Source organism: Bos indicus, chromosome 2, assembly GCF_029378745.1.
Source record: "Bos indicus isolate NIAB-ARS_2022 breed Sahiwal x Tharparkar chromosome 2, NIAB-ARS_B.indTharparkar_mat_pri_1.0, whole genome shotgun sequence".
In the NCBI taxonomy this organism is placed as follows: domain Eukaryota; kingdom Metazoa; phylum Chordata; class Mammalia; order Artiodactyla; family Bovidae; genus Bos; species Bos indicus.
The window spans coordinates 107,120,665-107,135,245 of NC_091761.1; the positions used below are offsets into that span (position 1 = coordinate 107,120,665).

The window sequence follows — 14,581 nt, forward strand, 5'->3', positions numbered from 1 at the left end:
ATCTACTACTGCAGGCAGGAATCCTTCAGAAGAAATGAAGTGGCCATCATGGTCAACAAAAGAGTCCAAAATGCAGTAATTGGATGCAATCTCAAAAACGACAGAATGATCTCTGTTCGTTTCCAAGGCAAACCATTCAATATCACAGTAATCCAAGTCTATGCCCCAACCAGTAACACTGAAGAAGCTGAAGTTGAACGGTTCTATGAAGACCTACAAGACCTTTTAGAACTAACACCCAAAAAAGATGTCCTTTTCATTATAGGGGACTAGAATGCAAAAGTAGGAAATCAAGAAACACCTGGAGTAACAGGCAAGTTTGGCCTTGGAATACAGAATGAGGCAGGGCAAAGACTGATAGAGTTTTGCCAAGAAAATGCACTGGTCATAGCAAACACCCTCTTCCAACAACACAAGAGAAGACTCTACACATGGACATCACCAGATGGTCAACACCTAAATCAGACTGATTACATTCTTTGCAGCCAAAGATGGAGAAGCTCTATACAGTCAACAAAAACAAGACCAGGAGCTGACTGTGGCTCAGATCATGAACTCCTTATTATCAAATTCAGATTTAAATTGAAGAAAGTAGGGAAAACCACTAGACCATTCAGGTATGACCTAAATCAAATCCCTTATGATTATACAGTGGAAGTGAGAAATAGATTTAAGGGCCTAGATCTGATAGATAGAGTGCCTGATGAACTATGGAATGAGGTTCGTGACATTGTACAGGAGACAGGGATCAAGACCATCCCCATGGAAAAGAAATGCAAAAAAGCAAAATGGCTGTCTGGGGAGGCCTTACAAATAGCTGTGAAAAGAAGAGAAGCGAAAAGAAAAGGAGAAAAGGAAAGATATAAGCATCTGAATTAGAGTTCCAAAGAACAGCAAGAAGAGATAAGAAAGCCTCCCTTAGCGATCAATGCAAAGAAATAGAGGAAAACAACAGAATGGGAAAGACTAGAGATCTCTTCAAGAAAATTAGAGATACCAAGGGAACATTTCATGCAAAGATGGGCTTGATAAAGGACAGAAATGGTGTGGACCTAACAGAAGCAGAAGATATTAAGAAGAGGTGGCAAGAATACACAGAACTGTACAAAAAAGATCTTCACGACCCAGATAATCACAATGGCGTGATCACTCACCTAGAGCCAGACATCCTGGAATGTGAAGTCAAGTGGGCCTTAGAAAGCATCACTACAAGCAAAGCTAGTGGAGGTGATGGAATTCCAATGGAGCTCTTTCAAATCCTGAAAGATGATGCTGTCAAAGTGCTGCACTCAATATGCCAGCACATTTGGAAAACTCAGCAGTGGCCACAGGACTGGAAAAGATCAGTTTTCATTCCAATCCCAAAGAAAGGCAAAGCCAAAGAATGCTCAAACTACCACACAATTGCACTTATCTCACATGCTAGTAAAGTAATGCTCAAAATTCTGCAAGCCAGGCTTCAGCAATACATGAACCGTGAACTTCCAGATGTTCAAGCTGGTTTTAGAAAAGGCAGAGGAACCAGAGATCAAATTGCCAACATCCGCTGGATCATGGAAAAAGCAAAAGAGTTCCAGAAAAACATTTATTTCTGCTTTATTGACTATGCCAAAGCCTTTGACTGTGTGGATCACAATAAACTGTGGAAAATTCTTCAAGAGATGGGAATACCAGACCACCTGACCTGCCTCTTGAGAAATCTGTATGCAGGTCAGGTAGCAACAGTTAGAACTGGACATGGAACAACAGACTGGTTCCAAATAGGAAAAGGAGTACGTCAAGGCTGTATATTATCACCCTGCTTATTTAACTTATATGCAGAGTACATCATGAGAAACGCTGGACTGGAAGAAACACAAGCTGGAATCAAGATTGCTGGGAGAAATATCAATAACCTCAGATATGCAGATGACACCACCCTTATGGCAGAAAGTGAAGAGGAACTAAAAAGCCTCTTGATGAAAGTGAAAGTGGAGAATGAAAAAGTTGGCTTACAGCTCAACATTCAGAAAACAAAGATCATGGCATCTGGTCCCATCACTTCATGGGAAATAGATGGGGAAACAGTGGAAACAGTGTCAGACTTTATTTTTGGGGGCTCCAAAATCACTGCAGATGGTGACTGCAGCCATGAAATTAAAAGACGCTTACTCCTTGGAAGGAAAGTTGTGACCAACCTAGATAGCATATTGAAAAGCAGAGACATTACTTTGCCAACAAAGTCCGTCTAGTCAAGGCTATGGTTTTTCCTGTGGTCATGTATGGATGTGAGAGTTGGACTGTGAAGAAGGGTAAGCGCCGAAGAATTGATGCTTTTAACTGTGGTGTTGGAGAAGACTCTTGAGTCCCTTGGACTGCAAGGAGATCCAATCAGTCCATTCTGAAGGAGATCAGCCCTGGGATTTCTTTGGAGGGAATGATGCTGAAGCTGAAACTCCAGTACTTTGGCCACCTCATGCGAAGAGTTGACTCATTGGAAAAAACTGATGTTGGGAGGGTTGGGGGCAGGAGGAGAAGGGGACGACAGAGGATGAGATGGTTGGATGGGATCACTGACTCAATGGACGTGAGTCTGAGTGAACTCAGGAAGTTGGTGGACAGGGAGGCCTGGCGTGCTGCGATTCATGGGGTCGCAAACAGTCGGACACGACTGAGTGACTGAGCTGAACTGAGGGCAAGCAAGCCCATGCACGAAGGGCCAGAGAGGCATGTGAGAAAATGTGTAAAAATGGAAGTCTCAACCTGGGGCTCCCTAGGGTCACGCAGGACACCAATCCAGCGACTCTCTAGCTTCATTCAAGAAACATTAAGTAAGCATTCAGAATATTCCAGGCATGTGTTTTTCAAATTGTAGTAAATGGATAATGTCTGAATTCTCTCCCGTGCTTCCGGGGGTGGGGAGGGGGCGGGAGCTCAGGAATCCGCATTTTAAAGCAGGTGATTCACAGTTCCAGGCACTGCACTGGGTGCTGGGCCCGACTCAAGGGAAGGCAGACGTGGTTCGTCTTACCACTATATTTATGTGGGAAGGGGGCAGTGAGGGAGTGAGAGAAGAGATGATTACAATAAGGTGATAGGATGCTAGAAAAGAACGACGGGAAACCACAAGAGATGCACTGGGCTCAAACTGAGGAAGGTCAGAGAAGTCTTACCAAAGGACAGCGAAACCAAACGTGGAGGAGCTACGGCTCTGAAGAAAAATGTGTATCTCACAGAAACATGGGTGTTTTCAGTTCGTAGAGTAGGTATAGCAGCGATTGTGAACTAAATGGCTGGGGGAGGGTGCCGAGAAGCAGGCGAAGGACCCAGTTGTGAAAGACCCCAAACCACCTGAGCCTCGAAGATGTAATCTCTCCTTGTCTTCGCCCGCCCTAACGCCTTCGAGGCCAAACCCACCCGCGGCCACTCGGTAGCCCTGGAGACACCATCCAGCTCCCGGACGCCTGGCAAAACAGGAGGGGCGACCCTCGGCTCTTCCGGGATGCGCCCCGCCCCCGCCGACAGCGAGGGACGTGCCCGCCCTGCGCGATGACGTCACGCGCCCGCGCGCGCCAAGGGAGGAGTGAGAACTGCGGTCCGGGAGGCTCTGACGCTCCGGTAAAGCGGGCTGGGTCGGGGGGAGGAAGGGGCGGGACAAGGAGTTCCCCCCAGAGTACGGGGTCGCGATTTGGACCCAGAGCTGGAGCCCTCGGGGAGCTCAGCATCGCGTCCTCTCCCAGCAGGTCCCCGTCCGGCCCGGCGATGGAGTTTCCGGACCTTGGGGCTCACTGTTCGGAGCCGAGCTGTAAGCGCTTGGGTAAGCGGGTGAAGGGGTGAGGGGCGGAGCACGCGAGAGGCGGGGCCGGGCGGACTGGCGGGCTCCTGGGCTGGCAGTGCCCGAGGAGGGCGGGGCTCGAGCTTGGGGCGTGGCGTAGGAGATAGTGGAGTAGGGCCAGGGTCCAGTTGGTTCCTAGTACGGCAGTGTTTTCCTGCCCCTGAGTGGAAGGCTTGAGTGAGCAGGAACGTCGAGGTCCCACTGGACCTGCAGTCTGACCCATTTCCTGCAGATTTTCTGCCGCTCAAGTGCGATGCCTGTTCGGGCATCTTCTGCGCAGACCATGTGGCCTACGCCCAGCATCACTGTGGATCTGCTTACCAAAAGGTGAGGGGGCGGTCTGAGGATGAAAGGGGGCGGGTGGAGGATGCGTGCAAAATCTCCGGAAGCCCTCCGCCTCACATTTCCCCTCCTTTATTGTCTTCTTGAGGCTCAGTGCTGGGAACATTATTTCCTTTTGCGTTTATGGAGGGCATGTCCAGGCTCTTTCAGGGGGATTCTCTCAGGACCAAAGATCTGGCTGGACTGGGAGTAGGCCACAGACCGAACCCTGCTCCCTAACTATAGGATATCCAGGTACCTGTATGCCCGCTCTGTAACGTGCCTGTACCTGTGGCCAGAGGGGAGTCCCCTGACCGTGCTGTTGGGGAGCACATTGACCGAGACTGTCGCTCAGATCCAGCTCAACAAAAACGTAAGGTAAGTGTTAGAGGGATCAACCATGGTCACATGGGACTACAAACGCCTGGAACTCTGCACAGCTGTTAGGACAGGACTGAAAAGGGAGCAGAGATCTCAGCAGAGACAATCCTTCCTACTCCACCTCAGATCTTCACCAATAAGTGTGAACGCGCTGGCTGCCGGCAGCGGGAAATGATGAAACTGACCTGCGACCTCTGTGGCCGAAATTTCTGCATCAAGCACCGTCACCCACTGGACCATGATTGCTCTGGGGAGGGGCACCCCACCAGTAGGGCAGGGTAATTGCAACCAAGTTCTCTACTTGCCTTTGGGACCTGAATGAACCTTTGTCCTAACAGTTGGGAAGCTTCACCCTATCTCCTTTGGCTAGGGAGTCTTTTCTTTTTCAAGTGCATGTTTTCCAGATCTTTTGGAGGAGCTCCCCTCCTGACTTCCTGGGTCAGGGGTGGGAGGAACTTGTAAGCTGAAGGTGCCTGGAGGCATGCCCAAAGTGTCTCTTCCTACAGACTGGCTGCCATCTCCAGAGCACAAACCCTGGCTTCTTCTACAAAGACCACCCCCAGCCCAAACCAGACCTTGCCTTCCTCTTCCTCTACCAGCAGGTAGGCCTGCCTGTTTCCCCTCCCCCTTTTTTCCCTTCGCATCTTTGACCTGAGCCTCTTGAATATCTGCCATAGAGCCAAAACTCAGTCTCCAACCCGGACAGCCGCTCCAGTGATTACTTTGCAAAGTGGCTTGGTGAGTGGGGCAGAGGTTGGATGGACAGAAGCAGACCCACAGAGAGTGAAGTCCAAGGCACCTGGTCTTATTTTTCCTTTTGCAGAGTGAGGATGAGGCTCTGCAACGAGCCCTGGAACTGTCCCTGGCAGAGACCAAACCCCAGGTCCCAAGGTACCTACTCACTGGTAAAAGGGTGGGGTGTGGATGAAGGCTCAGTTTGGAGGGAGGGAGGTGGGACTGCTGTCATCCAATGCAGGATAATAGGAACTTGGGCTCAAAATTAAGTTTTTGAACTATATGACCTTGGACAAGTTCTTTGGCCCATTAGGGTCTTAATATGTTCAATAAAATAAGGACAATACCAACATCCTGTAAAAACCTACATGTGAGAATTGAAACAGTACTTAGAAGGGCTCAGCACAGTGATGCCTAACAGAGGAGATGCTCACATTTTAGATACTAATTAAGCTGTTCCTCCCTCCCAGTTCTCAGGAGGAAGAAGACTTAGCTTTAGCACAAGCACTATCGGCCAGTGAGGCAGAATACCGACAGCAGCAGGTATGAGGATGGCGTAGAGATGGGCCCTGTGCTGGGAGTAAGTAAGGAGTTTTCGGGGTAGGGGGGAAGGCAGGGAGGGTGTTCTTCCAAGTGGTAGAGTTTATGATGGTGTTTATCCTTTTATTTTCCTTATGACTCCACTCATAGCGCATGCTGAGCTCTGCAGTAAGGACTGTCCCTCATTTCCTTGACGTTGCACCCTGTCTTCCTCTCCTTCCCTTCCCCTTGCTCCAGGCTCAAAGCCGCAGCTTGAAGCCGTCCAACTGCAACCTGTGCTAGGGTCCTGGGCTTGGGGAGGGAGGCTCAGCTGAGGAAGACTGTGGCCCTCACACCTCTAGGGTCCACAGGGAGAGGAGGCCCGGAGCAGCCAGAGTGAAGACGAAGAGGAGTGACGTGGAGGCCACCTCCAGGGAGCATCTGGAGAAACAGCATGTGGAGCTGAGCCTACAGAGGGCTCTGCTGGCCGCTCCAGCTGCATGGGAGTGAGCCGCTCTGAACTGCTCCCTGGCCAGGTCCCACTCGGCCCCCCTGCATCTTGTCATCCCCCATATACTGGGGCTCCCCTCCATGTATAGGGGGCAGGGAGGGGGGCCTAGAAACAATAAAGGATGGGCAGTCTGTAAGACAACAAAGTGGTGTGTTTCTTTCTCTTTTCCAATCAAAAACAGAAGAGTCCCATCAAGAATGCTCATCTGACCTGCCGTGGAGGCCTGCTGTAGTTCCCCACACCACAAAGTCAGTGATCCTAACACAGTCCACACTTTTATTTCCCCCACAATGCTCTTCTGAAAGTCCCCGTTCCATCACTGTAGCTAGCACCAAGACCAGGATGAAACATGGCAGGGAAGAGGGATACAGTGTATTCCCCTCAGAGCTATCCTTCAGGAAGGAAGTGGCCACACCTTTTGTCATCATGCCTTAGTCTGGGGCTTGGTGTCTTCAGGGACTTCTTGTCCCTGCTGCTGTAGCTGCCACATGTCAGCATACACCCCACCTCGGGACAGCAGAGCCTCGTGCCTGGGGCAAGGAGAAAAATGTAAGTCCCAACCAACTGTTATTTATACCCCAAGAGTCCTCGCCACCAGTCTGAGATGACGAGGAACTGGTGAGGGAGATCCTTCCAGAAACCCCTGGGATTCCACGACCTTTCCTTGGGGCCCCCACTTCAGAGGCCCTTCCCTGTTTATCATGCTGTGTCCCTTACCGTCCTCGCTCCACGATGCGGCCATCCTTGATGACAAGGATCTGGTCAGCACTGACCACCGTGGAGAGCCTGAGAGGTCAGAGGTCAGTCAGTCACCCACCACGACACCCGAGGGGGACCCCACCTGCTGCCTGTCCCATACCTGTGTGCCACCACGATGGTGGTGCGGTTGGCACAGACTTTGGCCAGAGAAGCTTGGATGGCCCTCTCATTATGGGTATCCAACGCAGACGTTGCCTACAGAGAGGGACTTAGGTAAAACTGTCCCTCCCACCAGATCCCTGGTGGGAGGAGGATGCAAGTGGCTGGCTGAGGCCTCAGGAATCAAAAAGGACCTTGTTTTGCGCTTGAAAACTGTTATGTATTTTTGTAAAACATGCATTTGTGCTGGCTCTCCTACATGAAGAACGGTGTTCAGCAGGAATGGCTGGGCACAGGCTCAGGGAGGAAGGAGGGGGACAAAGCATCTCAGGGCCCTCACCTCGTCCAGCAGAACAATGTCTGGAGCCTTGAGAATGGTGCGAGCGATGGCGACACGCTGTTTCTCCCCACCACTCAGCTTCAGTCCCCGCTCGCCCACCTGGGTATCATACCCTGCGGAAATTGCCCACCTCTCTCAAGTCACATGTACTACACATGGTTTCTGTGACCAGATGGGCAAGGACGGGGTAGAATGGATGTCAGAGGCAGTAACAGGCCTGAACTGGGTGGGGGTAGACCCTGAAGGGGAGGCTCACCTTCAGGGAAAGCTGTGATGGTGTCGTGGATGCCTGCAGCCTGAGCCGCAGCCTTCACCTCGTCGTTCCCAGCTGTGATGCGGCCGTAGCGGATATTGTTGGCAATGGTGTCATTGAAGAGGACAGTGTCCTGGGGCACGACTCCAATGTGAGACCGGAGAGAGGCCTGGGTCACCTGGGGCCAAAAGACCATATACTCTGGCCTGTGAGATCCCTCCAGGCCTGGAAGGTAGGATGGGCTGGTGGGAAGCACATGAGATGAGAGACTCTGCATGAGAGTCCTGCCTTCACCTCCCCAGACCTCAGCTGCGTGGGCAAGTCACTTAATCTCTCTGTTTCCCTGTTGATAGTAAATTCATTTTCTCTCCCTGCTGCCCTGGATGGCTGCAGATCTTTGTGCCTCATACGGCATCCTAGGAATCACTCCTATGACTACTTTCCTTATACAGACCATGTGCCGCTAGAAAGGCTGAGGTCTCCTGACCCAGCTTTTTGCAGGGGTGACAGCTCTTTCTCTACTCCCTGGATGCCCAGCACCCACCATTCTTTCACATATGGGCCCATAAATTATAGTCTTCCCTCGAGCATCCTTACCTGTGAAACATCCTGCCCATCTATTCGGATGCAGCCGGAGCTGATGTCATAGAAGCGAAATAGCAGACGCAAAACTGTGCTCTTCCCCGCTCCCGATGGGCCCACCTGTTGCATGAAAAACAGAGGGAGAAAGGACTTCCCTGGTGGTGCAGTGGCTAAAAATCTGCCCACCTGGGCACATGGGTTTGCTCCCTGGTCTGGGAAGATTCCACATGTCTCGGAGCACCTCAGCCCATGCACCACAACTACTGAGCTTGTACTCTAGAGCCCGAGAGCCATAACTACTGAGCCTGCGTGCTGCAACTCCTGAAGCCCATGTGCCTGAAGCCTGTGCTCTGTAACAGGAGAAGCCACCACAATGAGAAGCCTGTGCACTGCAACAGAGTAGCTCCTGCTCACTGCAGCTAGAGAAAGCCTTCACACAGCAATTAAGAGCCACCACAACCAAAAAAAAAAAAAAATTTTTTTAAAAAGGAAGGAAAAACATTCTCAGGCCCATTGGCTTTTAAGGCTTTCTCTCCAAGAGGCCATCAATGTCCATGGAGGCTGCCACATTCAGTACTGTGACCCAATAAGACATGGCTCTCTGACCTCCACAGCCTGGGTCCCCAGCTACCATGGGCACTGAAATAAGGGAAGCTCAAGGAGTCTGGGTCAGCTGGCTGGGTCTCCTCTCACCAGGGCCAGTGTCTGTCCAGGCATCACGGTGAAGGACACATCCTGCAGGGTCTCCCGCCTGCAAGGAAGGGTGAGCATGGTCGACAGGCTGGCTGTACTGCCAGGGTCCCCTCCACCACGAGAGCTACTACTGGGCCCTGCTACCTCTCACTCAGGCTGTCTTCCCAGATGGTGGTGGGCTGAGAAGCGGGGTGGGGGGAGGGCGGGGCAAGGGGAGGAGCAGTGTGTAAATGGACACGGAAAGGGGACTGCGGGACAGTGGAAGGGGAGGGGCTCACCCATCAGTATAACTGAAGTGCACGTTTTCAAACTCAATCTGACCCCTCTGAAAGCGAAGGGGCCCTGCGCCGGGAAGGTCCTTCACCTGGGAGAGTGCCACCATTGTGTGCCATTACAGGCCTGGTATCTTCCAGACACGAGGAACACCATGCCAGCTCCCACTCCCTACAAACCCACTCCTCTCTCCTCACTCACTTCTGTCTTCTCTTTCAGCAGGTCAAACATGTTCTCCATGTCGATGAAGTTGGTCTGAATCATCCTGCAAGAAGAGGGCTGGTTGGAGCTCCTCTCGGGAGCTGGGGAGATAACAGTGCACCCTGGACAGGTGAGGGCTGGCATCAGGTTACCTGTAGTAGGTGCCAAACCAGTTGAGAGGCATGTACAGCTGGATGATGTAGGTGCCAAACAGTACAAAGTCCCCGACCTGTGGACATACAGGGATGAGGACAGGGTCACAGGAGGCTGGTGGGCTGTCACCCTGCCCACTAGCTACCCGCTACCTCCTTCCCACCCATGAACCTGATGGCCTAGACAAAGTACCCAGGCCCAGGACAGTTCCCTCACCTGTAGCTTCTGCTCAGTGACAAAGTAAGCACAAAGCAGGGAGCCGGCGAGGAGCCCAAGTCCAATCACCAGGTTCTGGGTCTGATTTAGCAGAACCAGTGAAGCATTTGACTTCCACTCTAAACTCTTGGGCAATGACAAACAAGGAAGGAATGTCATATACATGTTGACAGTCACCAAATCCCAACCTGGGCCCAGGCACATCAACCTCACAGCCCAAATTTTACTCCTCTCAGGCCTGGTGATTCCACAAGTCCTGGCTGTTGCTCTCAGTAGGCCTCAAACCAGCATCCTCACCTGATATTTGATGATGGCCTCACGATAGCGTTCCACTTCATAACTCTCTGCGTTGTAATACTTCACCTGATGAATTTCAAACCAGTGCTGTTTCACACAGCCACAGCTTTCAGCTCCATTCCCCATCCTTCCTCCCTGATTGTAAGCAGCACACTTCGCATCCTCCCTGCTCCTTGTCAGCCCCAATGACCCCAGGCACACTCCTCTACATCTCCAAACCTCACAAAACTGCCACTGAGGTCTCCGTTACCGTCTCAAAGTTTAGCAAAGAGTCCACAGCCCGGGCCCGGGTAGCATTCTCCTGCATGTTCATAGCCCGTCGAAACTTTGTTCTCCACTCAGTGACCACAATGGTCAGGGCTAGAGAGTGACAGGAGAGGGAGAGGGAACAGAAGAGAGCAAGTCACTCCCAGCAGCAGTGACCACATGTATGTCTGCTGCTGGTCACGTGTACAATAACCCTGTGCTATAACCCAGGGGCCCAGATTCCCAAGGAAGGGAGTCTTAAGCTCCCTGAGGGAAGGGGCTGTGTCCAATACATCATCACAGTCCGCATAAAGCCTGTGTGAAAACAGTTTTGGTGAACCAATGGAAGCAAGCTGCATCCTATCACATGAAGTTCCTCCTTGACTTGAGATTCACAGCGGGAATCTAAAGTGACCAGGATGTCCTTCCCTAGGGAGAGTTGGGGTTTCCGTGACAGAAGATGCTCATCCATCACACTGGGGAGCAGCAGGAGCCTATTGGAGCCCACTATCTACAGCCTCTCAAAGCTGGGCCATCTGAGTTGGGGCAGGACTCATGTTCAAGGTACTCCATAAATGGTTCAGGGAGATGGTTTCATCAAACCATCTCTCATCACTCACCAAGGTAAAAACCCATGCACAGGAACACAATGAGGCCAAACCAAGCATTGAAGAACATGCTGAAGTAGACGATGCCAATGATGATGTCGGCCAGTGTGGGAATGATGTTGAATACTAGGTAGCTAGGAGGCAAAGTCAAGCAATGAAGAATAGTTTAAGGGCTCAGAGCCAGCAATTCTACCTAGGAGGATTTTGCCATAGTGTTTTGTTTTCCATAGCAACAGACTAGAATCAAGCTAAATGCCCCTTAAGAATCAATGCCCCTTATTATGGCTCAATAAACCATAGAATGCTTTGGATCAATTACAATGCATGAGAAAGATCTTCACGTATGAATGAGAATGTTGTTGTTTAATCACTAAGTTGTGTCTGACTCTTTGCAACCCTGGGGACTGTAGCATGCCAGGCTCCTCTGTCCATGGAATTCTCCAGGCAAGAATACTGGAATGGGTTGCCATTTCCTTCTCCAGGGGATCTTCCCAACCCAGAGATTGAACCTGCCTCTCCTGCTTGGAAGGCAGATTCTTTACCACTGAGCCACCAGGGAAGCCCAGATAAGAACACATCTCCCTAACATTTTGATAATAAAGCCATTCTGAGAAATGACACCTACATCATGATACCATCTGTTTTAGGAAACACCTCCACAATACCTACTAGTTCTACATGTACATATGTAAAAAAATGCAAAAAAGCAGAACTCTACATACTACACAGAGTGGGAACCTCTAGTGAGTGGAATTCAAGAGAGATTTGCTCTGTCTGCTTCATTGGAATTATTATGAGGGCATGTGTATATTAATTTTATAATTTCAGAAGAAAAAAGAGGACAGAGAGGCAACTCCTCCAGCTGGGTGAGTTGTCCTGACAGCCCCTCCACCAGCGTCCCCAGCCCTGCCCTCCCTTTCCATTGGCATGGCACCTGAGCAGCCCCGTGACACTGGACGTGCCCCGGTCCACGATCCGCAGCACCTCCCCTGTGCGGCGCCCCAGGTGCCAGCGCAGTGAAAGCTCGTGCAGATGGGAGAAGAGGCGCAGTTCCACCTGCCTCGAGGTGAACTGCTGCACCCGGATCCACAGGAACGTGCGCAAGTTGGTCACGAAGCCTGCGGGGAGCCAGGGAAGGCCTCAGTAGGGCTGAGCGGCCCAATGACGTCAGCCCAGCAGCAAGATGTGAAAGGTCTGAGAGCACCGAGGGGCCTGGGGGAGGGATGCCTGTGGGAGGAGGGACAGCGGCCAATACCAACCGGGGTGAGAGCAGAGTCCCTCATACCTGTACTGCCAGTGCCACCCCCCTGGAGGAACTTGAGGAAGACATAGATGATGACCGTCCAGACCAGGGAGTTCCAAGGTGCCTTCTGGGTCAGCAAGTTCACTATGGAGAAAATGAGTCCAAGCCCACTCAGAGACCCTAGCACTCTCTTTGGGAGAAAGTGCCCTAGGCACCAGCCACAGCCTCTACTAACCACCCAGTTCTCAACTCTGTCACACTTCCCTGGGCTAGTCTCTGCCACCATCCAGGCCAATGAAGGACCAGAGTGCTAAGCTGACCCCATCCTTCTCCCCCTCACCTATGTCCCTATAGAAGATGGGGACCAACACATTCAGTCCCCGCTCCAACCCCATGAGCCCCAGGCAGATGAGCACAACAAACTGCAGAGCTGGACTCCCCCGAGGCCACAGGTAGCCACTCAGTAGGCGGAGCTTCCTGCCTAGGTCTCGCCAGGTAGACCTCGGTGGCCCCTCTGTTGATGGAACCTAGGATGGTGAAACATGTAGGGGAGGGGAGCTCAGAAATCAAAATGGCATTAGCCAGAAACCCCCTAAGGAAAACGTATGGGATTATAGCTCCCAGGTAACTTGGACCCACACGTGACCCCTGATGGGCTCAGAAAGGCTAACAGGGATTTAGATTTAGGAAAGAAGTGAGTTATTACAATGAGTAGAAATGATGACGGGGAATGGAATTACAATAGACCCTAAGCTTTAGAAATTGAGATGTACCTGGCTCCTCTCTACATCTTGATCCTCTTCATTGACCCGCAAGGTATAAGACTGCGGTCGAAGTCCAGGGGCCCAGAGTCCCAGGACAAAAAGCCCTCCAGAGACCACATACCGCAGCACCCACAGGCTAAACTGAACCTAGAATTAAACACAGGCGGGGAGACTATCACTGAGGGCCAAAGTCCCATTTTCACTACTTGTAACAGGGCTGGGCACTGGGGTAGTACACACACCCAGGTCCTCTTCAGGGGCCCAGCATCTAATAGGTTTTAAAAAAGTCTACAGTGACTCAGCACTGCCACTCCCCACCAGCTGGCTATCAGCTCCCAGCAGCACTGGCCCCTCCTTTCTTCCCTTTCTTAAAGGGATTTGAAAAGCCTGGAAGCAATGTGAGCAAACACGCCACGCTTCCCCCTCCCCCCACGAGGTCCCTCACCTGCTGGCTCAAGTTCGCCCTTGCCCACCACCATTGTGGGTTGTTCCAAGACACCAGGGCCAAATTCTCGGCTGCAAAAGACACAGTCCAGAGGAGCAGGAGACCCGGACTGTGCCTGAACTTGATCCAGACGCCCATTGCTAGCTTCTGCAGTGCCTGGCTCCGTTCGGTCACGAGCATCGCCAGACCACAGGCGCTGGCCACAGTCCCCAGTACAGAAGCCAGGAAAAGGTAGCCTGGTAATGGGGCACCCTGGGCAGTGCCCACCCGGCCAACGAGGCCGGCTAGGGGCAGCGCTACCTGAAGTGTGGCCAGAAGCAGCTGCAGCACATAGGGAGCGACGCGAGGGCCGGCTGCCCAAGACACCCTGTCGGCGCCACCAGGCCCCTCCGGACGTCTGCAGGGAAAAGCCGGCACCAAGGCCAGAGCCCCCAGGGCCATCAGAATCGAGGGCACGAGCGTAAAGAAGAAGCAGGGGCTGAGCCCACCCTTCGCCCAGACCGGACCCGCGGGTCCCTCGGCCTCACAGAAGTTGCCCACAGTCACCATGGCAATGCGTGGTCACCGACCGAGACTGCGGGGACTAAGGGACAAAAGAACTGGAGCGGCGGCCGCTCGGGGCGGGGCGCAGAATCCCGAGTATCTCGGGTCATGGATCCTCTGGGCGCTGAGCCGCGGGGGTCGCCGGGCAGGGTCGCACGTGGACCCGGCCACACCACCCACTCGCTTCGCGCACGCGCCGCCGCCACGCACTCACGCCGGGCACGTACGCTATCTCCGCCGTTCGGCCGCTGCTCGCGGCAGGTGGCCCTCCGGCCGGGTCCGAGCCCACGGGAGTGTTCAACGTCCGACTCCAGCGACTCTCTTCCTCAGCAGCCCCGCCCACCGGGGCCGCCCCTGGCCCCTACTCAGGTCCCCATTGGCCGAAAGTCTCCGAAGGGGCGAGGAGGGGGATGGTGCACGCAAAGGGCAAAATAGACGGGCGGAGCCGGCATGGTCACGTGCTCAGGGCGGGAAATCTGACCGCACGTCCTGCTGAAGTCCTTGACCTCCAAGGAACCATGGTTCGGGAAGCTGCCCTTCTGCTCGCCCGCTAGGTCGGTATATCCAAGTGATCGCATAGACCAG

The 14,581-nt window shown here is 52.6% G+C and overlaps 2 protein-coding genes across 9 annotated transcripts; one reads left to right on the forward strand and one right to left on the reverse strand.

Moving 5' to 3' along the window:
* The first annotated feature begins 3,502 nt into the window (after window positions 1–3,502).
* On the forward strand, window positions 3,503–6,426 carry ZFAND2B (zinc finger AN1-type containing 2B). 5 transcript variants are annotated; one of them, XM_019977237.2, is made up of 10 exons: window positions 3,503–3,597; window positions 3,723–3,796; window positions 4,047–4,141; window positions 4,382–4,513; window positions 4,643–4,794; window positions 5,023–5,118; window positions 5,194–5,254; window positions 5,340–5,407; window positions 5,722–5,794; window positions 6,133–6,426. In XM_019977237.2, exons 2-10 carry the CDS (start codon window positions 3,742–3,744, stop codon window positions 6,184–6,186), a joined length of 786 nt encoding a protein of 261 aa, XP_019832796.2. In that variant the 5' UTR covers window positions 3,503–3,597; window positions 3,723–3,741; the 3' UTR covers window positions 6,187–6,426. The 5 variants fall into 5 exon arrangements, with proteins under 5 accessions (XP_019832796.2, XP_019832812.2, XP_019832805.2 ...); XM_019977253.2 differs by having other exon boundaries at window positions 3,504–3,597; window positions 6,029–6,426; XM_019977246.2 differs by having other exon boundaries at window positions 3,516–3,597; window positions 3,720–3,796.
* A 111-nt stretch (window positions 6,427–6,537) lies between these two features.
* Window positions 6,538–14,466, reverse strand: ABCB6 (ATP binding cassette subfamily B member 6 (LAN blood group)). Of its 4 annotated transcripts, XM_019977037.2 has the most exons (19): window positions 13,454–14,448; window positions 13,018–13,155; window positions 12,585–12,771; window positions 12,287–12,388; window positions 11,936–12,119; window positions 11,014–11,135; window positions 10,398–10,507; window positions 10,148–10,213; window positions 9,851–9,976; window positions 9,634–9,710; window positions 9,482–9,545; window positions 9,286–9,371; window positions 9,008–9,065; window positions 8,330–8,434; window positions 7,736–7,910; window positions 7,480–7,592; window positions 7,141–7,235; window positions 6,999–7,067; window positions 6,538–6,811 (listed from the first exon to the last, which is right to left on the reverse strand). In XM_019977037.2, the coding sequence occupies exons 1-19, from the start codon at window positions 14,000–14,002 to the stop codon at window positions 6,706–6,708; spliced, it is 2,532 nt and encodes an 843-aa protein (XP_019832596.1). In that variant the 5' UTR covers window positions 14,003–14,448; the 3' UTR covers window positions 6,538–6,705. The 4 variants fall into 4 exon arrangements, 1 of the variants encoding a protein (XP_019832596.1); XR_011561902.1 differs by lacking the exon at window positions 7,480–7,592 and having other exon boundaries at window positions 13,454–14,458; XR_011561904.1 differs by lacking the exons at window positions 6,538–6,811; window positions 6,999–7,067; window positions 7,480–7,592 and having other exon boundaries at window positions 7,736–7,974; window positions 13,454–14,466.
* Between the last annotated feature and the right edge of the window lie 115 nt (window positions 14,467–14,581).

Bases quoted from the DNA above. Each gene is read 5' to 3' on its own strand.
- ABCB6 (XM_019977037.2), bottom strand. From the start codon at position 14,002: ATGGTGACTGTGGGCAACTTCTGTGAGGCCGAGGGACCCGCGGGTCCG. The intron at 11,136-11,935 runs GTGCCATGCCAA...TTTGCCTCCTAG, and splicing joins AGTGTCACGGGGCTGCTCAG to CTACCTAGTATTCAACATCA. The intron at 6,812-6,998 runs GTAAGGGACACA...TCCTTGCCCCAG, and splicing joins CGCATCGTGGAGCGAGGACG to GCACGAGGCTCTGCTGTCCC.
- ZFAND2B (XM_019977237.2), top strand. From the start codon at position 3,742: ATGGAGTTTCCGGACCTTGGGGCTCACTGTTCGGAGCCGAGCTGTAAG. The intron at 4,142-4,381 runs GTGAGGGGGCGG...CCCTAACTATAG, and splicing joins GTGGATCTGCTTACCAAAAG to GATATCCAGGTACCTGTATG. The intron at 4,795-5,022 runs GTAATTGCAACC...CTCTTCCTACAG, and splicing joins CACCCCACCAGTAGGGCAGG to ACTGGCTGCCATCTCCAGAG.